At 41.8% G+C, this 27,627-nt stretch overlaps 4 protein-coding genes across 8 annotated transcripts in view; 3 read left to right on the top strand and 1 right to left on the bottom strand.

Moving 5' to 3' along the window:
• The window catches only part of pde8a (phosphodiesterase 8A), a 38,872-nt gene extending 33,642 nt beyond the window's left edge, over positions 1-5,230 (top strand). For all 4 annotated transcript variants that reach the window (XM_049717857.2, XM_049717858.2, XM_068650539.1 and 1 more), the window contains 6 exons: positions 26-224; positions 455-672; positions 1,399-1,531; positions 2,375-2,539; positions 3,153-3,282; positions 3,361-5,230. In XM_049717857.2, coding sequence (XP_049573814.1) covers positions 26-224; positions 455-672; positions 1,399-1,531; positions 2,375-2,539; positions 3,153-3,282; positions 3,361-3,467 — 952 coding nt within the window. In that variant the 3' untranslated portion in view covers positions 3,468-5,230. The remainder of the gene's footprint in view (positions 1-25; positions 225-454; positions 673-1,398; positions 1,532-2,374; positions 2,540-3,152; positions 3,283-3,360) is intronic.
• A 1,322-nt stretch (positions 5,231-6,552) lies between these two features.
• LOC125967128 (KH homology domain-containing protein 4) lies at positions 6,553-12,555 on the top strand. 2 transcript variants are annotated; one of them, XM_049717873.1, is made up of 14 exons: positions 6,553-6,714; positions 7,248-7,512; positions 7,631-7,750; positions 7,845-7,921; positions 8,494-8,546; positions 8,641-8,831; positions 9,069-9,277; positions 9,372-9,432; positions 9,688-9,745; positions 9,908-10,143; positions 10,376-10,474; positions 10,687-10,769; positions 10,857-10,978; positions 11,681-12,555. In XM_049717873.1, the coding sequence occupies exons 1-14, from the start codon at positions 6,686-6,688 to the stop codon at positions 11,809-11,811; spliced, it is 1,734 nt and encodes a 577-aa protein (XP_049573830.1). In that variant the 5' UTR covers positions 6,553-6,685; the 3' UTR covers positions 11,812-12,555. The 2 variants fall into 2 exon arrangements, with proteins under 2 accessions (XP_049573830.1, XP_049573829.1); XM_049717872.1 differs by having other exon boundaries at positions 10,675-10,769.
• LOC125967123 (fibronectin type III and SPRY domain-containing protein 2) lies at positions 12,408-17,246 on the bottom strand. The gene is made up of 13 exons (XM_049717868.2): positions 16,980-17,246; positions 16,727-16,867; positions 16,326-16,421; positions 15,987-16,220; positions 15,882-15,904; positions 15,699-15,820; positions 15,197-15,361; positions 15,000-15,134; positions 14,736-14,892; positions 14,057-14,190; positions 13,827-13,959; positions 13,261-13,437; positions 12,408-12,849 (listed from the first exon to the last, which is right to left on the bottom strand). The coding sequence occupies exons 1-13, from the start codon at positions 17,115-17,117 to the stop codon at positions 12,591-12,593; spliced, it is 1,914 nt and encodes a 637-aa protein (XP_049573825.1). The 5' UTR covers positions 17,118-17,246; the 3' UTR covers positions 12,408-12,590.
• A 408-nt stretch (positions 17,247-17,654) lies between these two features.
• LOC125967118 (WASP homolog-associated protein with actin, membranes and microtubules) lies at positions 17,655-24,970 on the top strand. Its single transcript, XM_049717860.2, has 11 exons — positions 17,655-18,316; positions 18,521-18,694; positions 18,944-19,094; positions 19,307-19,476; positions 20,540-20,747; positions 20,970-21,154; positions 21,492-21,578; positions 21,729-21,824; positions 22,415-22,799; positions 23,138-23,280; positions 23,398-24,970. Exons 1-11 carry the CDS (start codon positions 17,741-17,743, stop codon positions 23,560-23,562), a joined length of 2,340 nt encoding a protein of 779 aa, XP_049573817.1. The 5' UTR covers positions 17,655-17,740; the 3' UTR covers positions 23,563-24,970.
• Positions 24,971-27,627: the final 2,657 nt, after the last annotated feature.

The following is a 27,627-nucleotide window of genomic DNA, read 5'->3' as shown; positions in this document are numbered from 1 at the left end:
CAAATACTGGATTTCCTCCTTGCAGGCCTTTGACCTTCTTGGGTTTAAAAATATTCTCCCGCTTTGGGGTTTGTGAGTACCTCAACTGCCCTGAGGCCACTTTGCGCTCCTGGCTGCAAGTGATTGAAGCCAACTACCACTCCAGTAACTCCTACCACAACTCTTCCCATGCGGCCGATGTCCTGCATGCCACCGCGTATTTTCTGTGCAAGGAGAGAGTCAAGGTAAATTCCCAAACCAGAGACCAATACTGATAATACTACATTGCCAGTCACAACATGTGCACGATTCATTCATATGGGCCACTAAATGCATATCAGAACTGATAGCAGTGGTATGTTTACATTACACTCGCATGTTCACTTTTTCTTTTGATAGCAGCAGGGTGGATTTCCTCAAATGTAACATCCTGTGTTCATATTTCATCTGTGTTTCATGTGACTTGCTGCAACAGCAAAGCTTAGACCCCATTGATGAGGTGGCTGCCCTGATTGCCGCCACCGTACACGACGTGGACCACCCGGGCCGCACCAACAGCTTTCTGTGCAACGCAGGAAGCGAGCTGGCAATCTTGTACAACGACACTGCTGTGCTGGAGAGTCACCACGCAGCTCTCGCCTTCCAGATCACAACCCGAGATGATAAGTGCAACATATTTAAGAATATAGAAAGGTACACCACAAAACTCTACACAACATTAGTGATCGCAAAAATTATGTCTGTCTACATGTGATGATGAGCCATTTGTGTTCAAATAATCACAATTTTTAACATTGACACGTGGCAGTTTTTTTTTTGTTTTTTAAATCAGTACAAGAGAAAATTATCTACAAAGATTTATTTGAATCTCGGATTGCCTTTATTTTTTTAATTTTTGACCAGTAAAATTAACCTATTATATCATTAAATGTTTTGCTTTTTACCCTATCCATTTGACTTAAAATAAAGTTAAAAAACATGGTTCATTGCAACAAATACAGAATTGGTATACAAAACAAGTGCTTTGAATTGTAATTTTTTTTTCAATTAAAATGAAATTTTAAATTTAGGGCTTCACCTTTCAATTAATCTGTTTGACATGGGATATCCAAATATATAGGGTGTAAATAAAATGGTGGTGGCGATTAAGGCCTACATGCCGCTTCTGCTCAAAACCCAAATTCTGATGCAGTACCACCATCCGGTTGTTTAAAGTGTTGTGTGTTTAACATAATCAAGGTTTCATGTGATTCAAGTCAAAGCCAAATAGCTCGCATGCACAACTAACTCGCCAGCGAGAGGGCCAAGGGGGGTGCGAACAAAGCATTCATTTATCGCTGCTGTCACTGCAGTCAGATTGGATTGCTCACTTTCCCTGTTATTTACCAATCTGTAATGTTCGTCTTTCCCTATCTCCAGGAATGAGTATCGAACACTACGACAGGCAATCATCGACATGGTGCTCGCCACCGAGATGACCAAACACTTTGAACATGTCAACAAATTTGTCAACAGCATCAACAAGCCACTGGCTGCTCTGGAGGAGAATGGGGTGAGATGAACTCACGTGAAGTCAAAATAATGCAGTTTAAGGAACAGAGGCTCATCTGACTTGTAATCTGGTGTTGCCATGGACACATATGGCTGTGCAAGGAGAGAATTTTCCAAGTCGGTATCATCTTTCTCGTCTTAGTGTGGAATGCCCTGTGCAGACTTTTAAAGCTTGTCGTCTTTTTAAGGCAGGAATGATATGGTTAAAATGATAAAGGCCTTACGCGCTCCTCCATGAGATGGATGGATGGATGGATGGATGGATGGATGGATGGATGGATGGATGGATGGATGGATGGATGGATGGATGGATGGATGGATGGATGGATGGATGGATGGATGGATGGATGGATGGATGGATGGATGGATGGATGGATGGATGGATGGATGGATGGATGGGTTGGGTTGGGTTGGGTTGGGTTGGGTGGATGGATGGATGGATGGATGGATGGATGGATGGATGGATGGATGGATGGATGGATGGATGGATGGATGGATGGATGGATGGATGGATGGATGGATGGATGGATGGATGGATGGATGGATGGATGGATGGATGGATGGAGCCGGACGGACGGACAGAAGGAGGAATGTGGACGGACAGACGGACGGACGGACGGACGGACGGACGGACAGACGGACAGACAGACAGACAGATGTTGACGGACGGACTGATGGATGGATGTGGATGGACAGATCACTGAACTTTGTGTGAACACTCCGAATTGAAGGACAATAACAAATTTAGAGCACAAAGCCTGAGCGAATGTTGAAACCAATAAGGATGTGTATGTTGCATATACGTTATGGAGTTATTGATTGTGCATAATCTGACTGTTTTTAGGGAAATAATGACGAAGAGTCTGTGAAAAGTATTTTGACATCCCCTGAGAATCGCATCCTTGTCAAGCGAATGCTGATCAAGTGTGCAGACATCTCCAATCCATGCAGGCCTCTGGAGCTATGTATCGAATGGGCCGGACGCATTTCAGAGGAATATTTTGCACAGGTGATATGAAAGCTGTACTTGAAGAACATTTTGAAAGAGATATATTGCTGTTAAGTGCAGCTGTCAACCCATTTTACTGTATGTCTGAATTTGTTGAGGCTCAAGCTGTGACACAATGAAATGAGATACTATTTTAAAGATTTTATTTGAGCTGCTGAAAAGGAGTGGGGCGAAGCAAAGGCTTGTAAGTGCCCACGCTTGAATCTTTTGCATCTTTGAAAAGAAACTCATTTTATACTATCGGAGTTGTGAGAGCTAACTCAATTCTAATGAATCCACGCAGTTTCTTAGCCTGAGAAGGGAACTTAGAATCAGGTCAAATTGAATCACTTTTTTGATGACTTCTGACATCACTTGAACAAAGTAGTAGTTGTTTTAAAGTGGGATACATTCCTAAGAAAAACATCAGTGGAAAAAAAGTGAAGTTAATTTAAAAACACTTCTTGGAATGAATTAGCTTTAAAGTTTTGTAAGTAATTGGCCATAAAATTACAGTAGCCATGACATGAAATTGCCCTTTTTTCACAAAAATCAAGATGATACCAAGAAAGTGTGATGAGTGAGAACACTATAGTGGTGGTGATGATATTGATGACTGTTGTCTTTGTTACAGACGGACGAGGAGAAGCGGCAAGGCCTTCCAGTGGTCATGCCTGTCTTTGACAGAAACACATGTAGCATCCCAAAGTCCCAGATTTCTTTTATAGACTACTTCATCACGGATATGTTTGATGCTTGGGATGGTAAGGCTGTGATGAATTAGGAAGAAGAACTGCAAATCTGATGAATAACCATGAATGGTTTGTCTGAATTGTCTCCAGCTTTCGCCGACTTCCCCAATCTTATGCAGCACTTGGACAACAACTTCAAGTACTGGAAAGGCCTGGATGAACGAAAGCTGCACAGCCTACGACCGCCTCCGGAGTAGGTGCTCCCCCTGCTCGTGTTGTGTGCGTGCGTACAGGAAACGCAGTCCTCCACAGTGACGTACTGACAGGCAGCTGCAGTGTTGATATTGCGGCTCTTACAAGCTTGTTCCAAGGAGAACTGTGGAGAAAAACAAACAAACAAAAACAGACGTGGACACACGACAGCCCCTTTTGGAACTTCTCATGCCTCTCAGGCATTTGCAGTGTAGCTGGTCTTGACTTGAGAAGGAGTCCGACCAGGCCTCATGGATAAACTTCAGTCCCGTGTGTGTCCCATATGGGCTGTCCTGCCTGCCTGCCTGCCTGCCTGTGAAACTGACCTTGCTGTTGGAGGAGAAACTGCTTGTTTACTGAAGGAGCCAGCAACACTGGAGGAGAGAATGGAAACGTGGTGGGAATAAATGAAGATGTTCAATATAAGTCAGGTCGCGCGATCGACTTCATCCTCCGTCCTTGTTCACTCAGCAAGGCAGGACTGCTCCTTCTGCTCCTGAAGGCTGGAATATGAAATAACATTTCCTCACCCCCACCCTCAAATGACTGCCCATGTATCTCCATGTGCCCAACAGAAACACATCAAAGTGGCATATAGTAACTGGCATGTGGGAGGGGACAAGAACCCTAACATTGCGATCATAGCTGAACAATTACATTATATTTGGTATGCTCACTTATTTAGACTTACCATATTTTCAATATGAAATATCCCAATTGAACTCGTTTGTAAATTAATAAAGAGAGAAAAAGCCAAAGCTAATGAATTCAGATATACTGTAACTTTCACTATTACTCATATGAAGCATTACCATATTAAACATTTTATTTTCTTATCAAAAGTACAGTACCAGTTCAAGACTTTTGTATTGCACTGTAAACCATATTAGAAATGTTTGTCTTGGCGTCGGTCGGGGAGTTGGGTTGTTGCATTGGAGAATAAGCTGTTATTGTTGGTCATCAGGAGGTGTCGTGCGCATGATGCGTTGTCATTGTTGCAACAATCCATCACTCTTGGTTTCATGCTGTAAACCGCTTGACATTTGACAACTGCAGAAATATGTGAAAACCATTTAGGACTTGAAATTTTTTTTCCTCACAGAATTTTTTGTATCCGGTTTATCCTACTGAAAAGACTGCCTTATTTTATACAATATTTATACAGTACATCCCACTGTGCAACTGCAAGAGACATCTGGAGTTTTTATTATAACATAGTCAGGTTATGTTCAAATAAATCTCAATATTTTTATAGACTTTTACACTGGATTTGCAGCAAATGAGATCAGCCATTATAGCGATCTGAGTACCTGTGAATGCGGTGGTCACACAGAGCATGTATATAGAAAAAGAGATGGTTGATGACGGAGGATGTGCATCATAGAACTGTCTATCACTGTTTTGAAGCGGCCTCACATTGATTTCAATCCAACGTCATTCTGTTTTGGCCACTTCACCTTCAACATCCTTCTGCACAGACCCAGGAAGCTGATTGGTCTTCAAACGTTCATCCAGATTAGTTACGAATAATACACGTCCAAAAGATTGTTGCTGATGATAAATACTTCCTTGTTAAACAGTATATAATTGCCATAGACAACGGTTTGTCGAATGAATGCAGTTACTTTGTATGTTAGTTTCTCTCTGATGACACAACTGTACACTCAACGAAGAGTCTTGTTTCTTCCTTCTGATTCACATCTTGGTCTGAGGGCACGGAAAAAAAATAGAAACTATTCAATGAAAAAAATAAAAAGAAATTATTCAACGGTTGGTGCCTCTTTCCAATCACATTACTGCTTTCCCAGTTATCATTTGCCCTAAGTAATTTCTGTTACAACAAACTTTCTGTCAGGAGGCAAACCTCAACTTTTCACGTGGGACAAATGTTTCACTCATGATTCAGACTTTGAATACTGATCACAGATCCCCAGTGAAGAAGAAATGGCCCGCTGCACAACTGCAACTTGTAAACTAACTGCACCAGAGCTAAATTAAGAAACGGCAGTCATAAATGTTTATGACCTCTGCTAGACGGGAGTGGGGATATTTCATATTGATGGTGAAAGATTTGTGTGCATTCTTCCAAATAGCTTGTTTCAATATTTGTAGCCTTGAAATTCAATTAACTCCGGTCACATTGTGAAGTGACTGACACAATACTCAGTAAAAATTCTGGTTACCTGCTAGAGACTTCTGTAGTCTGCAGGGCAATTTAATTTAAGTGGTTTAGTGTGAGCGCCTATAAGGAAAATGGTTGATAGAGTGAAAATACAGATAGATATCTAGATACAGATAGAGATATATAAAGACAGATATATCCATCCATCTATCTTCGACCGCTTATCTGGGGTCGGGTCGTGGGATATATCTATGAATCGTTATATGGCATTGAAATTCATATGGATGTATGTATGTATATAATATGATATATGATATGCTTTGCCGCCATCTTGTGACCTCCGTTGGCAGGATTCTGTCCTAATCTTTGATACGGTATTGCTTTTCTAGTGACCATTGCATTGCTTGTTTGCAACATTTCAGGATACATTTTGTGATGCAAAATAGGGAATACAGTGATCCCTCGATACTTCGCGTTTAGTTTACCGCGGCTTCACTACATCGCAGATTTTTTTTTTCCAAATTAAAAAAACATTTAAAAGTCAAAATAAAACTTCTAAATTGAGGAAACGTGTCTAACTTTTAGGACAATGTAGTATTGCTCCAAATGTTTGTTTACATTCCTTTAGAAGTCCGTTTTCGCGTGATGGCACGATCGCGAATTAGCATCTTTCCGCTAACTCGTTAGCCTGCCCAGTATTTCTCTTTGGTGACCGTACTTCGCGGATTTCACTTATCGCGGGTGGTTTTTGGAACCAATCATCCGCGAGAAACGAGGGATTGCTGTAATCTATATTCGGTCTAAATTTGAACTAGACAACAAAATGGCGAGTTCACTATATCAAGCACAGTAAACAGTGGGTCGGAGTAATTCCAAACACAGGTAGTGTTTATTATCCGTTGAGGTCCACCGGAGAAGGTAACGGTGAGTCTCGACCGCTGTCGTTTCCGCGAGCTTACGCGCGCGACGCCGAAACCATTACCGGAAGTACGTCACAGCAAGTCGCCGGCAACAGGGCGCGTTGCTGCAGATGCTCGCTGTCGTCGTCTAGCGTTTGTTACAAACTATTTTCATTCTCATGCTGGTTCACGTAGTTTTGCTATGTCTTCAGGAATGGCCGGGCAAACACCGTAAGTGTCTTTTATTCTCCCAATGGAAAAATTTAACATAAACCGAGTCAGTACATTTTCATGGTTTAGACCCGCGGACGAGCTAACTAGTGCGCGTGGCCTCTAAATGTTAGCGTTTGAGGAAATCTCATGCTGCGTGATGCAGCCATATTGTGGTATCGCCTAAAGTTCAACTCATTTTTATTAAGTTTTAAAGCGTGACTCATACAATTTAGATTCTTTGTTTTCAAGCTGGTTGTAGTACGTTTGAGCTTTAGGTGGCGGTAACTTGATTACTGCTGTTTACCTTCGAGACTCAAAATTGGCGCAAAGTACACCAATAAATTAGAAATTAGAAGGCATGTATTTATTTTTTTCTAACCCAGATTACATCTACTGTTTTCACATGCATACTTTGAATTGGCTCTATAAATTGTCCTCGCTATGTGGCAAACTTAACACTGTTGATTCTGATGCACTATAGATTTGCAATGGTGAGACTGGATACAAGTCGATATTTTTTTATACTAATGCTTCAGTTATTCTTGTTTCAGGTGTCTAACCAGCCGATGGGATCAACCAGCCCAATCTAAGCAGAGAGACAGTGGCAGTGTAGACCATTGTGTTTCGGGGGTTGTTGGCACATGTAGTTCAAGCGGTTCAATTCCCCTGACAAAGCCAAAAGAAAGTGTATCATCAGGAGCAGAAAAGCCAGAACCCCAGGGGGGAGTCGAAATGGCTGCCGCCATGGCTGCTAAAATCAATGCCATGTTAATGGCTAAAGGAAAACTTTTGACTCCCCCACCATTGTTGACAAAGGTTAGTACTTGTCCATCTAGAATTTCCAGAGTGGGACAATTAAAGGAATCGCTCATTTAAATAAAGCTTGGTTCCATACTGTTATGAATGTGTTGATTTATATTGAAACGTCATCCAGACCCCCGTGAGTGTGCCCGTGCCGCCCCCCACAGAAGAGCTGGTTGTCACCGAAGTTGACATAAATGATGTGCCATTAAATTGCAGAGACCTTCTCACTAAAGGCAAAACCCAAGAGGAGGTATGTGGGTTGTGGAAGTTCAACATTGGAAGCATTAGACTTCAAAATGCATGCAAGAGATTGTAACTTGCAATACTATATTTTTCTGTTTCAGATTCGATTGTGTAGTGGGGCAGTTGTATCAACCAGAGGGCATTTCATGTCTGACGTTGAAAGGGAAAAAGCAGGAGGGTATGTATTTAGATATACAACCTTTTTAGGAATCCTACATTTGAAAACTGTAGTCATATGCTGTGTTACATTTAGGCCAGATGTATCGAGACGCATACCTTTCAAAGAATTGTGCAATCATACGGATGTGTTTTGCAAAAGTGAAACGAGTCATACGTCTTTAGGTGCTGGTCGGTTTCTTCTTGGAGCTATGCCACGGATAGGTTTTTTCCCCAATCTCTTCCTCATTGTTGAATAATTAACACTAACCTCAAGTTGTTTAAAGGTGTGTTTAATTCATTAGGGTAGGTCAGGAACTATTCGCCTCGGTTAAACCGTAACCGGTGGTTGCTACATGTGACGTAGTAATGATGCTAACACACGCACTATTATTTTGTTCTTAGATGTCGTGCAATTTATAGTCAGACAACTGTTTCTCTTGAATGGCAATTGCGCAAGCAGGAAGTAGAATTGAGCTGTTTCTACACACCCGCCACTCGATCACAAAATGCTCGTCTTCCTTCATGTAAAATGATCCGAAGGGTGCAGAACTTCCCTGTTGTCCATGACCTGTCTGATTTGTCTCCTTGTAGACAAAGACCTTTGTATTTGCATGTCCAGGCAAAGACACAGGAGCAGGTCAATAGTAAGTGCCACAAACCCTTCATTCATTTTTAAGAATAAAATCGGAAAAGTTTGTTGTAACTGATGTCTGTACCATAACGTTTCTGCCAATGTAGAAGCTGTTGCGAGAATAAAAGAGATCATCGCTGAGGATATGTTGAGGGTCTCCGCTGCTTCCGGAGGACAACTAATGCCCATAATTCCCCCGCTCACCTTGTATCCTCAGCCCCCTCGGCCCATCACTCAAACACCAAACAGCAACTCGACGCAGAGTCATGGGCATAGGCCAGCAGCTCCGCATCCGGGGGTAGGCAGAATCGATCAAAGCCTTTTGTTGTATAGTTTGGAGGTAAAGAAAGTGAGGCAAGTGAAGAACATGTTGCCATTACTGATACCCACCTCCTAAATTAAATAGCAGAGAGAAGATCCTTGGTCTAAAGAACAGAAGCCATGGGTTACTGCATCTGCTGACAACGTGTTTTTGTTTTCCTTCAGTACTAAGGCAAAATCTGTGTGTGTTAAAAGTACATTTTTGTCTTCGTAGAATTTTGTTCACACAAAGATCTTTGTGGGCCTGGAAAAGTCTCTGCCATCATTCAACGTAAATGAGAAGGTCGAAGGCCCCGGGGGAACATATTTAGGTCACATCCAGGCGGAAACGGGGGCTCGAGTTTTCCTCAGGGGCAAAGGTTCCGGCTACATTGAACAGGCATCCAAACGGGAGTCTTTTGAACCGCTTTACGTCTACATCAGGTAATATACATTTTGCTCTACCGCATGTCCTATAAACCAACTTGTTGGAGACATTGTTCCTTTTAGACCTAAAGTTATGGCATTTGTGTTACAGCCACCCAAACGCAGCTGGTTTGGAGGCAGCCAAGCGACTCGCGGAGAGTCTGTTAGAAACTGTAAGTTGATTGCTTGTCTGAACCTGAATGACACTTGCATGGAGGTCAAAGAAGGTGAAACTATCAAAGCATATAGTTATCACCGATACTCACCTCCAAGAATAACAGCGGTAGTGTGAACCGCCAGATCTCCAGAGATAGGTCCTGAGTGCTCTGCACCTACCTACAATGCATTTCAACTGTCAATCTGTTCAACTTTGCTATTGTACAGTGTTTATTATTCACCCACCCCTTGTTTTTAACCCCCACCTACAGGTGAGAGCTGAGCACACTCGCTTGAAGTCGTCGTACACGGCCACCAGCACAACTCAATGTAAGTTTCCTTTCACGTTTTTTGATAGAAAGATGACAATAAGACACTGACACTTCCTACATGCTGTCTTTTAGTAATTGGGCCAACCGTAGGTTGGTCACTGCCTGTTACAGATGTATGTGACTGACGCTGTTAACGCCGCATTTTATACTTTCCTTTCAGCATACACAGCTCATGGATTTCCACCTAATAGCAATTACTCTAGCCAGTCTTCCTGGTATAACTACCCAGCCAATGGGTATGCTGGAGGCTATTCAGCGTACCCGGGAGCCAGTGGTTACTGGAGTAATGCAAATGGTCCCCCAAGTCATTCTAACATGTCGACAACCCCTCCATCTTCTCAGGCAATGGTTCAGTATCCGGTGTGTCCACGGAATCCAAATCCGTATCTTGTGGAGGTAATCACGACGATTCAAACTGTTGCAGTTGGTTGTTGGCTCTGTGTTTTTTTGGAGTGTGGGTTTAATCTTGGTATTTTAAATACCAGAGGCGGTATATCTATAGCAATTTGCGGTAAGGACTGACAGACGTTTCAAAGATTTAAAGATGAATACTATTTTTACTAAAGCAAAAATCCCAATCATATTTGTTAAAGTCGTGTATAAATGTACGGGTTGTGTTGTGTTAAAGGGTGTTGGTAGCAGTAACACAGTGGACACTGTGGGATCTTTACGCCCTCAGACGGATGCAGGAAGTTCAAATCACCATGATGGCATTGAGGAAGAACAGGTTAGACAAAGAGTCATACTTGCACTCACTCCGAATCTGATGGGCAATTTACGCATCATTTCAACCTCACCTACAAAAGGGCTGAGGAATCTTAAAGACTCGAGGGCCACTTTTTTTTTTGTAAAATATTAACTACAAGTGAAATTTGTATAGAATGTATGTGTCTGTGGACAAAATAAAGACCTTATTAAACATTTTAGGCTTTTGTTCAGCCTGTCAGCTGCTCTCAGGAGACTCCTGCCATTCAAGAGGCCACATTTCCTTCCCCCGTTGTCCAAGACAAAACAATAGAGAGGTTTGTCCATTTTGAGTTCTTCATGTGATTTTTTTCCCCCCAATGATCTCTTTGGTTTTAATGAATACTTTAAATCCAAACGTTTAGGATCCTCATGCCCCCGCCGCCGCTGCCTCTCTCCGCTGCTCTCACCTCTGGCCCATTGAAACGAACAAGTGACATGTTGAGCCAAGATCCAGGCAGTCCACCCAACAGCGCCGCATCTTCGGGTACGTCCCCGTTTTGTTGCTCCTATTCTGAGAAATGAAGCTTTACCCCTCTATGGACCTTTTCATTGTGACGTTGCTCGTACTTTCAGGTGACAAAAAGCCTTACCTAGCTTTCATCCGTGGCACCATTCATATGCAGAAATGCCATTTGACCAAGGCAGCATAATTGAAAAATTATGCTTAATTGTTAGAACAGTAATTTTCACTATCATCTCTCCCATTGTGTTTGGAAGTGTCAGTCGCCAAGATGCTAAGAGGCTAGCCTTTGCGTTTTTCCTAAATTACTCAGACACTCCCATGCAGGATTTGTTTACCAGTGCTTTTGCCATCCTGAAGAGCTTGCAACGTCTTGATGAATTGGTCTGTTGAGAGGTTGTCTGTTTATTGGAGTGGCATCTCCACCCCCTGTGGAAGAACGGAGAAGGAGTGAACACCTGTGAGATTTTCCTCAACTGCTAGAAGCCACTAACATTGTTTTCTTCTATATGTCTTTTTGTCTTTCCCTTGTTCTCTTTCTCTCTCTCTCTCCACATGTCCACGGACCTGCCTGCCATCAATGTCTTGACCTGGTTGACGGGGGGAAATCACACCACCTGTAAACCACTGCTAACATGGGGCTCTTCACTGGGTTTACTTTGTGGTTCTCGCCTTCCCCCCTGTGCCTCCTCCCGTCTGTTTGTCTCTAATGCTGTGTCCCAACAGATCTAGGTGAAAATGTGTGTGAGAAGAAGCCCAAATCGGTGATGGATGCATCAGGGCTGGTGCCCTACGGCGGAGACTCTTCTGACGAGGAAGAAGAGAGGACGCGCAGCAGTAAGACTAGCAACTCATGACCCTTCAGAGATGCACTTGAATCCCCCCCAAAAAGAAAAATCCACTCTCACAATATGACACACTGGTTTGAGATGTGTTGTTTTTGAAAGGGAGACTTTTCAGATGTTAAGCAAAGAAATGGACAGTTTTATCCGTCATAATTGCGATTCACTACTTGCAAGTCTATTTGCAGATTTTCAGAGGAATCTTTTCTCCGCTATTTGCTGAAGAGCTCAAATTTGTACACTATTTTTGTGCTCAGGCCAAAGCTGCCATCTTGTGTCATCTGTAGGCAATTAAAAATCATTTTGGTGAGAGTGCTTTTGTGACTTTCCAAATAGCAGATAGAGATATTGAAGCTATCCTTCGGCTACACGCAGTGCATTTATTTATTTTATCCAATATTAGAACACTTCGTCAATATAAGGTCACTTGATGAAGTAATGGTCTTTAATTTTAAATACAGTAAAACCTGAGTACCAGTACAGCAAATTGCGCCCCCTTGCTACCAATGTTTAACAGTGTGTTTTGGGGTGGATTTTTCTTTTTTTAAACCAACAAAAAATTACATCGATTGTAGGTGTTAAAATGACCAGAGTTTTTTCTCAACATGACATTTTTAGTTTTGTTGACTGCAAATCAGCCCCATTTATTTGCTCTGAACTGAAAACAGATCAATTAGAGTTGGCATAATGACGTTTTCTTCATTCAGAAAATGGATGTCTGTTCCCATGGAATACAATAATAAAAACACCTCAAATGGACACGTATTTCATCTGGTTCCTTTCTTTAAATGAGACTAAGGATGTCCTATGAATGCGTATTTTGGAGCCTCTATGCCATTGTGGATGGTCAGAGCTCCTGGGCTGTCCAGGCCAAAGCAAGGCTGGACATAATGCTGAAATTGACACTGGAAGGTATGCAGATGTTGCTCCAGATCAACATTGAAAAAGGAAAGAGTTTGCCGCTCGTAGTCCAAAGCTAAGCCTATTCGGACTGGGTTCACTGTGATCCTCAGGTCAGGGCTCTGGCCATTGTGCAGAAACTCATACTTGTGCCTGGAAAAGTAAAAAAGGTTGTAGGTAGTTGATAGTGGTAACAGCAATACACGTCTGGTAGAACTATCAAATAGTGTACTACATTTACTGACAGTTTATTAGCTCTACTTGCAACATCTCAGATCCCAGTCAAGAACTATCAAAAATGTGACTTTTACAAAGATAATACTGCTCAGATGGTGGGTGCTTAATCATTTTAAAGGACTACTGTTGTGTACTCAACTGCATCACATGATGTTTATCAACCAATTTGGTTATTCTAGGAACAAAATATCTGCAAAGCTAGGGAACCACATTTACACTGCAACATTGATCAATTTGAAGAAATTTGGACATGGAGTGTAATAAAAAAAAAATCTAAATCTAATCTAGTATCTAGATATCTCTCTATAACATTATATTAGATGGTACCTTGAAGTACTGAGGATGTGTCTCATACACCAGGAGGTGGTGTTGCCTCCCAGGTAGGAATTTCTCTCCGTGTCCTCATATGCAATTCCAATCCTGTACTCTGTCCTGTAGTCCACCTCCACTTCCCAGTAATGCCTTTCTCGTACTGGAATCAGATCCCCAAGAACTGCTACACACCTGGTACACAAAATTTGTACTGAAAAGGTGGTCCAAGAGAAATCATCGGTTTATGCTGGAGACCATTCACATGTTGTGCATCAACATTTTTTTAAATTGATATAATTATTCCACCTGTTTGCGCTCTTTATGTACTCCCACATTTCACCTTTAATTTAAATCATTCCAAGCTAAATTTTCACATTTTACATTCTTCAAATTCACACATTTAAATTGTTTTCATATTTTTAATGACAGCTGTAAATCAATGCACATGATTTTACATCTCATATCTCCTACATTTCTTGACTGATCCAATTTGTCTCAACATCTCAATTTTAACAATTCAATTCTATTTCAATGTCTTGTCAGTTTGTGCATTTTGACAGTAATTGTATTCTCTGCTTTACCTGGTGAAATTGTTATCATCTAAGGCCATAGCGCTGATTGGCAGCTCTTCATCTCCATGAAAAATAGTGAAACCATCCTCAGAGATGGAGAGGCATGGATGAGCCGTCTCCTCGAGGAGATAGAAAAATGTGCCTGTCAGCAGAAGAACATGTTTATAGATGATCTTTAGTTGGGCGGTAGCCTCAACAGAAAACAAATTAGAAAGCGACTGCTCTTGTGTCGCTCTCACCAGTGGTGGAAATGCTTATTTCCTCACTCCTTAGACTGGGCCCACCAATATTGACTGCTCTCACAGAAATGAGGTAATGGTGACCAGCTGGAAGCTGAAGCAGACATTGACATGTAGGCACTGCTACTATAGACCTGGGAATTAGAACATATAATAAGTCAGACATTTTTAATACATCCTGACTCACAGCAAGACAGCATTTCTTTGCATTCACTCAACAAAACATTCCGCACTTAGTAAAAAATGTCATTCAACAAAAATATGGCAACTTCTCTGGAGAAACCAAAGAAAAATGAAAATTAGCCCCAACTGCTGAGGATAAGAGCTAAGAATAGATTTTTCTGGGACAGGATGTATTTTGAATCAGCAGCCCAATAACCACGGGACTTCACAAGTCCTTCTTGTTTATGGAAGCATAGAAGCAAAAACCAAAGAAAAATAACCGGAGGTATCTACTGCTAGTTTGTGTTTTCAGTCGATCAATTTTGTGTTCTAATGATAATTTGGACTACCTGCTCATTTACAAATCAGCACAGTTCATGTACCTTTTTGCAAGGCACTGAAAACTCATACAACAGTGGTTGACCCTCAGGGCAAGCAAGGCCTTCTTGGCTCACCTAAATACTATTCACAACCTTAAATTGTATTTGTTCCTTGAATGAATATAATGCACTCTTACTCAGTGACTCCTTTGTCAGTGCCATCAGGCCCTTTCAGTTCAATAATCTCCACAGTATAGGAGTCAACAGGGTCGGGGTTTCCCGACTCCCAGCGTATGAGAGCAGCCCCCGGACAGCTGCAACACTGCCTCTGTTTGATCACTGGAGGTGATGGAACTGCAGAGGACAATCATGTGAGATTAAAAAAAAAAGTAAGAATACAGAAAGAAACACAGATGACTTGAACACATAGGTACAATAATCAAAATTGTGTGCTTCATCACCTGTCAGATATAAGGCCTTCTCACTGGCCGGGCTGATGCCAGTTGTGTTGGTGGCTGTCACCCAGAGCTCGTATTGTGCACCAGGCAGAAGCTCTCTCACAGTGCAGTGGGTCTCTTTCACTTTTAACTTGCTGACTAAAGGGGAAAGGAACGGGAACTGGTTCAACAGAGCAGATGGTGTTGTGGTGCAGCCGTACCTTGTGGGGCAGTGGTGCTGTCCAGAGGCGCAGCCTGCAGCACGGGTCTGTAGTACAACTCATAGAACTCCACTGTGTCATCAGAGAACAGACTCCAGCACACACGCAGAGATGTCTGCGTGGCTGAGTTGGCCATTTGCGGGTTGATAACTGGAGCAGATGGAGCTGTGGACATCCCGCGGGCTTTACTTGGAAGCCAATCATGTATAGTTATATACAGTAAGTGATCGGCTTATGTCAATTTGAAATATCCTATTTTTGTATAATAAAGGGATGGCCATTTGGATGTATTTTATTTAAATTGGATTCGTCAATTAATTTGAAAAAAAAATTACAGTTTAGTCGATTAGTAAAATAATCGTTAGTGAGCAGTTCTAAAATTGAAAAATGTCTATGTGATCAATATTGGCCTCTGGGATGATTGGAATTGGCAGCATGAAACTCTGATTGGAACACCATTAACCCTTATCATTAAGCTGCAAGACAAGAATGCAAGTGGAACCTGGAATGATGTTAATGGAGTCCATCATGCTTTTGACATCCGACAGGTCAGCGAGCGGGGTTTCAAAATCAAGACTTGTTGTCAGTGTGAGGTCCATCTCTTCTTTGGCAAACTCCTCAATTCTGATGAAGTGAACAAAACTAATGTCAAATACGTATTTGCACTGGATGACGTTTTGCTTACCGTTTAATGGTGGGCACAACTTCCTGTCAAAAAACAAATGGAGATGATTTAATACATGAAGATTAGTGGCTAGATTGACGGATGGTGAGACAGATGGAAAGAGACCTTGAGAAAAAGCCTGTTGTCCTGGCTGCGGTAAACCTCCTTGGCTTCCTCAATGAGTTCTTTGGAAGCGTCCAGCGCATGCCCGCAGGCCAGCAACTGGCCGTACAGAGCCTCCAGTTTCGTTTTCTTCTCGTCTTCCAATCTAGCAGCGCGCTCGTCATAACGCTGTGATATTGTCTGAAGAACGTCGGTGTAGTGATGCTCCAAGTGTTGCTCACGCCGGCCAAAATTCTCCTGCAGGTACATGGTTGCATCATTTGTTTTTAAAGATCATTCATTCATGGCACCAAGGTAGCAAAGGAAAATGTAAAAAAAAAATCTCTTAGGGAAACATTTTACCTCAACAGTAAGAAAGATTTCTTCCAGGTGTCCTGCAAAGTTCTCCATCTCAGCCACCTTCTCTTGCAATTGATTCCTGGTGCTGTCGATTTCACTCTACAAAGGTTTGAAGAAACATAAAATGGCTCCTCCATTCAAGGATATGTCCATTTAAAAGCGCTGCTGTTTGTTACCGACAATAGCTCTCAGGGGTGCCAGAGGGGGAGAAAATGACAACAATTCTACAAACCTGTCTGGGATCTTAGAAAACGTTATTTTCAATTTGTGGCATTGACGTCATCGGGTATGCAAAGCCATCTGAGCATTCATTTGAAATTTTGGGTTTCCAGCAGCTCCATGCATGCTCATATTTGCCCCCTCTCATGAAGCTGAATAGGTAGCAGATAAGTTACGCTTCCTACCTCAATGGTAAACACATTATCTTGTCCAGTGGACTTCTTCAGAGGACTGGCCATGTCTCTGTCCAACTCTTGGAGTTCAGTTTCTTCTGCAATCACATCCAGTCTAGCTCCCCTAATCTCATGCAGATCCATGAGTAATGACTGTGGGAGGACATAACACATAACAAAGTGATATAAGCACTAGGATCTGAACAAAACCCACAGTAAGACAATCCACATGCAGCAATGAATAAAAAAGTGGAGGGATATTTACCGCAATGAATCCGCTTTTGCACAAACATTGCGTGAATGACAGGTCAACTCTGAGCGGAACAGCAACACACGCTGAAGTTGGGACAGAAATAGATGAGGCAGGTGGACACTGATCAAATGTCAAAAACATCTCAAACATCCGGAGAATAGAGCCCAACACTGTCTATGTTGTTTATTGAAAAAAAAATACATATACGTACATTACAACTAAAAGATTAAAGTGATATTAGACATTTAAAATTCGGTTTTATTCTGACATCACAGAGTGGAAACCCCGAATCTTGTGACTCAGTTATTAATACCAAAGGGCATGGTGCATTCACTGTCCCTCGTTATATTTGGTATTATTATAGGTATCAGACGGTATCACCCTTGGGCAATGTCTGTAAATGTGCATGCTTTACAACATTAACTAGGGGTTGTTGAATCGGTAGCAAAATATGGAAGATTTACAACCAAACTGGACATAATACTTATACTAACACTACTACAACTACCGCTACTACTACTACTAACAACAACAATAACGATGACGGTAATAAAAATAATAACAAAATTTTAGTTTGGGAAAAACTCGCATGCAACTTTCGGCATGTTTTTGTGTTGTGAGTCGCTTTGATTTAAGGGCATTGAACTTTATATGTAAAACAAACAGAAACAAAATTTTTTTTTGTCGTCCTTGAATGCATCTTACGTCACGCAAATGGCCGACGTTGTAAACAGAGCCGCAATTTTGAGGCCAGCGTCCAAACATCTTCAACGATGAACAACATCGAATGTGAACGCCCTGACAGCCTGGATGAATGGGTGGCAGTAAAAAGTAACATATTCGAAGAAGCTGATGTGTTTAAACTGGGTTTTATCGTCCAGTGGAACGTCATCGAGTGTAAGTTCGCTGTCACCTGCCACAACAGGACATTACAGCGGCGGAGGCGCAAAGAAGAATTTGGCGTGACGGGGGAGCATCAAAGCAGCTGGGCCGGACTCTTTTCCGTGAGCGATCTAAAACACATCCATCAGCAGCTGACATGTGTCGGCGATGTGTTGGCGGCTTGCTTTCCCGACTTGTCCGAGTTTGAAGATGGCAGCATTTGGGATGTGCTCTTCCCCAGTCGGAAGTACAATTCGGACGACGAGTGGAGGGACTCGGACGCGCCATGTCGGAAGCTGGAAAAATATTTCAGCACCGCCATCGACGTTTGCGGGAGGACTATAGTACTCGACACGCTTTTCTCCCAGGATGCGCGTGACGTGGAGGACTACTTTGAGAATCTCCAAGAGTTCAAGAAGAAGAGCATGCACGACGAGATGTTAAGGTCGAAAGGTCACCTGCGGCAGGTAGCTGTACACAACATACAGTCACTAAACTTTTCACAACATGTATCTTCCAAAAACTTATTGGAGAGTTCGCTGAACCAATAAGGACAACCCCACCAGGCAGTCTTGTGGTCTTCTTCGAATGCATGACAAATATGTAACATATATTTGATAAATATTATGATCATTCATCAATGAACGATTGCATACTCTCTGACCTCCCAGCTGCTGCAAAGTCATGATGGTGCAGACCGGATGGTCACCCTGCTGGCTATCTACGCACAAGAGGATGAGGCCTACCAAGATCTGGTCACTGTGGCCACCACCTTCTTCCAGTATCTGCTGCAGCCTTTTAGAGATATGCGAGAGCTGGCTAGCCTCTACAAAATGGAGATTTTGGTAAATACAATAGCAAAACAAGAGTGAACTGTAGTAAACTGACCATTTTTAAAACACTTCTTTGAGGATCATGGATCAATACATTAGTCGTACAAACTGGTTTTGCCAAAATGCATTTCTTTAAAAGAACATCTTTATCATACAGCATAACTGCTGCTGTGCAAATAGGACTGTTGGGAACCATTTATTTTTCAAAAGTCATTCTCATACATGTTTGAACTTTGTTCCCCTCACTGCTGTTTTCCACAGAAATCGCTGGAGTTTGATGACTTGGGTCCCAAGAGGATTGAAGCTCTGGAGAGGGAGGCGGAGGAGTGGAGGGCCAAAGCGGAAGATGCAGTCACCTCAATTCAGGACATCACAGTCACCTACTTTGCACAGACTTCCAAGGCCCTAGCTGGTGACTCATTGTGTATTATTACTTTATTTTTAATATCCTGAACCATGTTCATGCAGGAAATAGATCAGTAAAGTCTGAAGTTCTAATACATACTATGCGGTCATCTGCCAAAACATGAGGTTTACTCGTGCTCACTAATGAGATCCATAGTGACTATTTTAGAAGAATGCAGACATGCCTAACCGACGTCTGCGCTTGCTCTACACGTTCAGGTATGGTGAAGCAGATGGAGGAGGATAAGCGCCGCTTTGGTGCCGCCGCCTGGGCTTCTGCGGCCCCTCGACTGGAGAAATTGCGCTTCCTACTGGCCAAAGAATCACTGCAGCACATGAGATCAACAGAGATGTGTTTGAACAGCAAGAAAGCCAGCATTAAAAAAGAGGTGCACAGCTCATGCCCCACTCTGACCTGAACGGCATGCCGGAAATTTTTTAGAGGATGGATGGAGGGCATAGGTGGATTTCTAGCACATTCTGTCTATTTGGAATCAACGTGCTGTGGCAAGGCTTTGGCGACGGTCACACTCGTTCACTTATATATTCCTGTTGGTTATAAAACAGCTGTCATCTATTTACAAAAGGTTTGCGAAAGCACAAAGACTACATCACGACATCTCAATACCCTTCCTGGGAAAGCCAGACGGAGAGTTGTTCAGTGTGTATTTGTATTATGGGATCATCAAAGTGTTTTGGAAAGTACTTATCTACTGCTGCACTCATGTTCCATTATCCATCTCATTAGGCTCTTTAAATACCTGGTTTTGTGATGCTTGCTGTGTATGTTTGTGTGTTTGATGAAGTTGTCTGTGTCTGCGTGTGTCTGGTTTTTTTTTTTTTTTGTAATGCGATCAATGAGAAACGCCTTCATACAATCACCGGTGGCATAAAACTCTGATTCTGTTGAGTGCACTTGCTGATTTCGCTGCATGGTGCCTGTGTGTATGTGTATGTACGTGTGTGGGTGTGTGTATGTGCGCATGTGTGCATGGAATGAGCAGCACATCATCGCAAATCATTCACTCTAAAAGCTGGAGGCTGATTTCCAGTCAGTTTCCATGTGTATGTGTCACAGCTCAGCCTACATGAACAGTGAACGTGCTTTGAAAGTGTTCGCTTGTAGGCTCATTCTCGAAAATATTCAGTCGTAGCGCTGAATAAATGTTGCTTTCACCTTATTTATCAAGATCAGAAGCAACGTATGATCTCTGGCTTAGCTTGAACATTGCATGCCGAAAGTAAAATATAATGTTGGGGTGAGTTGAGGAGCATTATTTTTGAGAAAAGTAGTCCTTTTCCATCATTTTGTGGCATCTCTTGGTATTACAGTACACAAGTATTACCGTTATATGGAGGCCCAGACCCAGATTTTTGCTGTGGATAGTTACGCATTTATTAGAGCAAATATTTCTTGTGGCTAACGCTACCTGCTTTTATGTTTTGTTCCAGTTTGTCAACTTGATTGGCAGAGACCAGAGCCGGACAGCAGATGTTGGTTCTGAGTCTGAGCAAGGCCAAGAGCAGGACTCTGTTGACCGACTGGAGTTTAAGTTCTACGAAACCCAATTGGAATTGTACAACACCAAGTTTGAGATTCTGAAAAACGAGGAGCAGCTGCTGGTGACTCAAACGGACACTCTGCGGCGTCAGATCCGAGGTATTTGTCTTGCCTTAAATACATTTTCAACACACAAAAGCAAAAGGGCATGATCAGTTTGTTTTTTTCTCCAATGCTATGACATTGTTGGAGAAGTGGCCTTTTTGCTCCCCTGAAAACCTAAATGGTTCATCTGCTATGTCCATCTTATAGTTATCTATGAAACACACCATAGTGCTGTTGGCTATATACTGAATAAAATGCATCTCATTTGTGTTTTAGAACTAAAGGAGGAGGTGGTGTATTATGATGTGTGTGAGGATCCAGAGGAGCTTCATAGCATGGTCCACACAGGACTTCAACACACGGAGCCCCCAGCCATCCGTCAACTTCGAAGACGTCTGCAGAACCTGGAGATCAAGAGAGGCAATATCTGTGCTCGGCGAGCTTACCTGCGCAACAAAAAGGTGCTGCGAGTGAATAGCTCTTACTTTTGAAAATAACATTTATTTATTTATTATTGATGCAGTTGGCATATTTTACACATTTGCTTTATGCGGCTTAGCGTTTAAGCAGTGACATTGAAATTCTGCTTGATCAATGTTCACAAATGCAGTTTCTGCGTATTTTCGTGCTTTTTCTGAATGCCAAAAGATGTTAGAGATAGTTGTCTGAACATTGGTTCTCAACTGTTGCCTAAACGGACCCCGCATTTTCCTATTGTTGATTAGAAATAAGTTAAAGCGTGTGGTGAAAGAAGAATGGTAACAAAGGGCTGTTTTCATGATGTGTGTGTTTATGTAGGACCAGTGTGTGGAGGCCCACAAGCAGAAGCAGCTTACAGCCGAGCACAGCTCCATAGTCTTCGCCCAGCATCATCAAGTCCACTTGGTATGTCACCATGGCAACGAGACAGTCAGAGAGATGCTCTCACGTCGGCAGGCTCTCCTAATGAGCCGCAATCGGATTCTGTCCGTCACCCCGCAGTGTCGCCTTCAACTTCTCTCACTCGTTCTCTCTTTTTGTCACTGTCGTTTGTAGAAACGAGAGAAGAGGAAAGAGGAGGAGCAGAGGAGGAAGCAGTGGGTGGACCAGGAGCGAGAGAAGACTCTGAACAGATTACGATCCTTCAGAGAGGTGAAACCTGCTCTTATTTGGTATCATCAATAAGATGCAAAGCGTCCTCTTGAAGGTGATCCCAAATGTGACATTCTGGATGCGGGTATCACAGAGAGAACCCACCTTACAATCGTTAATCACAATTAATTAAACGTTCGCTTAAGAATAAAGAGAAACGTACAATACTTACACGTTACCATCTGAAGCAAAAAATATTTTATTTTGAAAAGCGAGCGGATTCTCTCGCTTACGTGTGTCAATGACGGGCTATTGACACATGTCAAGATGGTATGGTAATTGTTGTGGTTGCATAACAGTAATATTAAATTCACAAGCTGGCAAATTAAGTAAAAAAACCAAACCAGATCATTCATATAGCAGGTTCTGGACAAGATGCCTTCAGCTGCTGTTGATTTAGTATTACATATATATATTTTTTCATGCACTATATTTGTTCAGCGTGGATTTGCATTTAGTGTCAGAGCATTTCAATTCTTATGAAATTGAGCAATGCCGGAATTTAACAGCAAAGTTAAGCATACACAAAATAATTTTGACACTTTGTCTTTAACATTTGTCTTTTTACACTTCCCCTCATCACTACAAAGAAGCGACAGGGTCAGTATGTCCTCAAGTCCCGGTGGTCCCCCACAGAGTCATCTTGTCCCTCCCAGCCACTTTCCATCATCAGCCTTGGCCCACCTCCCTCCTCTGATGGGCTTCCATCCATCCGCCCTGCACCAAAACGCAAAACATTTGCTGTCAAACCGCAGCCTCAAGACATCCCAGTCCAAATCCACTCATCACCGCCACCTCCACCTGGAAACAGCTCGACGGTAGCCACGACACCACCGCCACCTCCACCTCTTCCTCCCCCGCCACCTCCACCACCCCCACCTCCATTCAGCACTTCCTGTCAGGACAAACCAATGGAGCTCAGTGACCAAGAAGAATCTCATTTTCCAGCCAAGAGCACTCTCACACAAAATATAGGTGCGGCACCACTCTTTACATGGAATGACCTATCAAACATACATTTTATCTTGATAATATTTATCTATACTAAGAAATACTGAAAAGGATGACTTTTTTATCTCCTAAGTTTAAGACTTTTTATCTTTATCTAAAATATACCCTTCATGTAGATGCCCTTATATGGGACATGGACAGTAAACTAGTTTCATTAAGGAGAGAATTTGAAGTGTGTGTTTGTTTAGTTATATTATGTTTTGCATGTATACACAGTTTTGGCCTGAGGAGCTTTTTATTTTCTTGGCTTTTGTAGAGAATAAATATCGTCGACAGAAAACTGAACTGCATTGTTGCTATAGGAACCATGGATGAAGTGTTAGCCTCACTGCGACGTGGTCAGATCCAGCTTCGAAAGGCTGTCGGACCCAGGACGCCTTCCTCCATCACAGACCCTAGAAGCAGCTTAATGTCAGCCATCCGACAAGGAGTCATGTTGAAAAAGGTCAGATGTTCTACACTAGAGAACTTCCAAACCTTTTCTAAGATAGGAGGAAATGAAGACGAGTGGGCTTGTACAAGATTGCACACGCTTGAGAAAATCCTTTCGAATGTATTTTAGGTGCTGCCAGCTCGCTCCGACGTGCACAGCGGCAGGCCAGACAACGAGCTGGAGCGCAGCATCAAAGCCGCCATGATGAGGATGAAGAAGGTGTCGGCCGACTCCGATGACGACGACGATGACAAAGGAGATGAGGACGCACAGAATGGAGACTGGGACAGTTGAGGATGTCTACACATGCATACACACAGATACAGCTACTCTTCCAACACCTATGCTGTTTAGTAGACCTAAGTTACAGCCAAATTTGTGTGTGGAAGTTTGCTTGGATTGTTTTTCTGTCATCATCATCTGTTAGTCAATTTTTAAATTGAAATGTCACGATTGGGATTTGACTCTTCCCTTTGTATTTGCAACATAGGGGATTTAATAGAGTATTATGGAAAGCTGTTTGAGCTTTTGTTCCATAGCCTTGGCATCCAATTTAAGGGGTCCAGTAGTTGCTACTCGGTCATGAAACCGCTTCGCAATTGTGGCTAAACAGAATAAATATCTCTTGGCTGTACTTGAGTCAAATTAGCTACATCACATTTATGATTCACATTTATGTTTTGCCTTGCAGAGATGTAGCCCAGATAAAACAAACACTTCAGGAAGCTGTACTTTTCAGTTCCAAGTCATTATCAATAAGGAAGTGGCATTTGTACTCTATTGCCATAGCTGTCTTTTCAATTTTGCACATATCGGACATTTATCTTCCAGCATTATGTATTTAGATTAAAAAAAAAAAACACACTTTGAAACATGTGTTGGACTATGTTTTTTTATTTAACATTTATTTCCAACACAAAAAATGTAATCATTACTTTAGTGTATTTTTATTTTCCTGTAATCAAGAAAAGCAATCATGATTGAACTGTGCATAATGTTACAATAGTACATTCACACGAAAACCTAAAATTTTTTTTAACTAGTTTGATGTTGGTCATTAGGGTTGTAGTTGGAACGCTTGAGAAGCTCTGCCTTAGTTCAGTGTTCGATGTTCATTAAATTGACAGTATTATTATTACAGACTCACTTTGTGATGTCTGTATCGCAATTTTAAACCCTTGGAACCTACTGGTTCAACTAAATTACCCATTAGTGACCAGTGTATTAGTATGTACATAAACATTAAGCAGGAGATTGAATAAAAGTTCAAACAGCTTTCCATAGAAAAACTATGCAGCATTCGTACTGTATGGCCTGAATTCAATTATTAGCCACTCAAAGCTACTATTCTTCTTGCTCTTATCGTATGTTGTTGTTTGCTGTTCTCCAGTATTATGAATGTATTAGAAAATGATGACCTCGCCTAAGGTATATTACTTACTGTACAACTTATTGAGCTAAGGAAAAAAGAAAAAACACCGCCATACTAAAACGTTGCACAGATAGAATCTGCAGTGATAACCTGACTTACCAGTTCTGAGCTGCTAACTTTGGTTATATAATATTTCACTTAGTCCAAGGTCATGATTTGTAATGTGATGAGCTGCTGCCATTTTTTGGGGAAAATATTTTTGATGCCGCAATGATTGTATGACAGTCATGTGGAGTTGGTTGTTTAAATAAATCTAACATTGACCGCTGACATGAGTGTGTGTTCTGATTGCCTACAGAAATGTTTGAAATGCCTTATCCTTTATCTATGTACTTGTACGTGCTTTGTCCGAACTAGTAAGACAATTCAACACACCGTTAGAATGATTATGGTGCACTTGTAAAACCATCTTTCTAATCTTTCCCACTTCTGTCTTCTCCACTGTGATGCTATTTCAGCAGTAGGACATCTTCAGCATACTAGTAAGCAGGTTTTAAAAAAAAGTAGGACAACTCTTAGAGTGAATGGCTGTTAACTAGTACAATTTTGTAATGTCCCATTGGTGGTCACCAAAGTCAACTAGTAACATCTATTTGTAGTGACCACTTTGACCATGATTTTTCCCTAATGAAGTGGCCTGTTATTAGGTACACCTGAAAATGTGTACCTAATGGAATGTCCGAGTGACGTCACAGACCAAACAGCCAATCAGAAAGTGGGGGTGAGGGCGGGTGTTTCACTTAAACCAGGGGTGTCGACCTCCAGTCCTCGAGGGGCCACGTTCCAATATGTTTTCCAAGTTACCCTCGTTAAACACACCTGCGTGAAAAGTTTTAGCTATTTTCAGGTTCTGCAGGAGCTAAAACTTTTCACGCAGGTGCACTTAACGAGGGACTCTTGGAAAACGTGTTGGAATGCGGCCCCGAGGACTAGAGCTTGACACCTGTGACCTTTGACCATGATATTTCCCTAATAAAGTGGCCTGTTATTAGGTACACTTGAAAATGGCGGTGTACCTAATGGAGTGTCCGTGTGATTCCCTCGTTAAGTGCACCTGTGTGAAAAGTTTTAGCTATTTTCAGGTTCTGCAGGAGCTAAAACTTTTCACGCAGGTGCACTTAACGAGGGAATCTTGGAAAACATGTTGGAATGCGGCCCCGAGGACTAGCGCTTGACACCTGTGACCTTTGACCATGATATTTTCCTAATAAAGTGGCCTGTTATTGCTACGATTCTTTTGAACAAATCTTTTGAGTGAACCGATTCTAAAGATTCAGTTCAAACTGGAATGCACATCACTAGTACAAAACAGTGGAGACGAGCGCAGTCTTCCAGGTCGAAGTAGCCGACTGAATAATGACACAGGCTCTTGCTCGGTAAGAACTTGGTTCGATTCCAGGAGTGAGAAAGTGTATAAATGTGCTTTTATTGTGCAATTTAACCCTTTATTAATTTATTTATTTACCTCGTGTACCTATTGAAGTGTCTATGAGGTGTACCTACACATATTGTCATATAAAGCAGTTAACCAAATGTCAGATTTTTATGTTTTAATTGGCGAATAAAAAAAAAAGGAATAAAACACTAGACAAGTTTTAACATAAATGTTTATTTGAAAATAATAATAATAAAAGTAAATTTCAAACCAGCAATCTAATGTGAAATTGCAGTAGATATATTGGATAACAATATTTAGGCGTATATATGCATACACGTTATTTAAAAACTACTAAACGTGTTATCAAATCAAGATTACCCAAAGAGAAGAATAATCTCCCCGTTGTTGCATAACGGCGCATCCCTTCATGCAATAAAGTTAGCCGTTAGCTTGGAGAAAACGTGCATAAAAGAAGTGGTGTTTCAGTGAGTGGTTCTTCCTTTCCTTGGCAAATCGTAAATCGACATTCTGGCTTAAATAGTTCACGCCAGGAGGGAGACGCAACACGTTCCCTAACTGAACCGTTGATGCACGGGAAGGCAGTTCACCCATGAACTTGTTCGCGAACGGGAAAGTCAGGATTCGTTCCCTCACTGATCCGTTCTCGCGATGAACTGGAAATGCAAATCACTGACTCGTTCACTCACAGATTCGTTCAGTTGGGGAACGGCAAATGCAATTCACGACTCGTTCGTGAACAGGACGTTACGTCATTTTCTTCTTCGTTTTGTTTTACGGCTAGGTGGCACCAGCTTCAATGCACATTACCGACATCTATTGGTTGAAGTAATATGAACTGAAAAAAGAACGAATCACTTTAGGAATTGTTTCGTTCACTCTCGTTTACTGAAAGCAACTCGTTCTTTTGAACGAATCGTTCACTCACGAGCAAACACTGTCGTACACTTATACAAAGGTATATGCTCACACCTGGGATCGAACAAAGTTCTTAGCGAACTTGTGCCCGTGTCACTAACGGGTCGGCTATTTCGATCGGGAAGTCCTGGGCCGTCTGCACTCTTTTGTACTTACCCAACGCGCTTGGACCGGAATTCTGAACGAATAAGAATGAGTTAAAGTGAAAGCGAGATACCTGACGTGGTAGCCGCGTTTGGCGAATGGCTCCGTCGCTGCGCCCGAACACTTCAGATGCAGGGTTCGACTCACACGCCTGCGGAATGTACGAATACAAAGTGTTCTCTTAATTTTTGTTTTGTGGGTTAAAATGATTTATATATTGTGCTCCTGAGTTAATGTTTCTGATTACTTTGAATTGAATATGATTTACTGCTGTTATTTAATTTAATATTATGTATGTTTATTATTATTTTATTGTAGTTTTTCAGCATAAAATGGCAGTTGGTCAAGAATGTTTAGTTTAAATAATTAGAATCTAATTTCGGCAAAGTGATGCACATTGAATCGGTTCTGTTACAGACTAAAAAAACAATGTTATTAATAAAGATATTCTTTATTGTCAGTTGATCTT

This window comes from Syngnathus scovelli, chromosome 4 (genome assembly GCF_024217435.2).
Source record: "Syngnathus scovelli strain Florida chromosome 4, RoL_Ssco_1.2, whole genome shotgun sequence".
Classification (NCBI taxonomy): Eukaryota; Metazoa; Chordata; class Actinopteri; order Syngnathiformes; family Syngnathidae; genus Syngnathus; species Syngnathus scovelli.
This window is presented reverse-complemented; position numbering and strand designations above follow the sequence as displayed.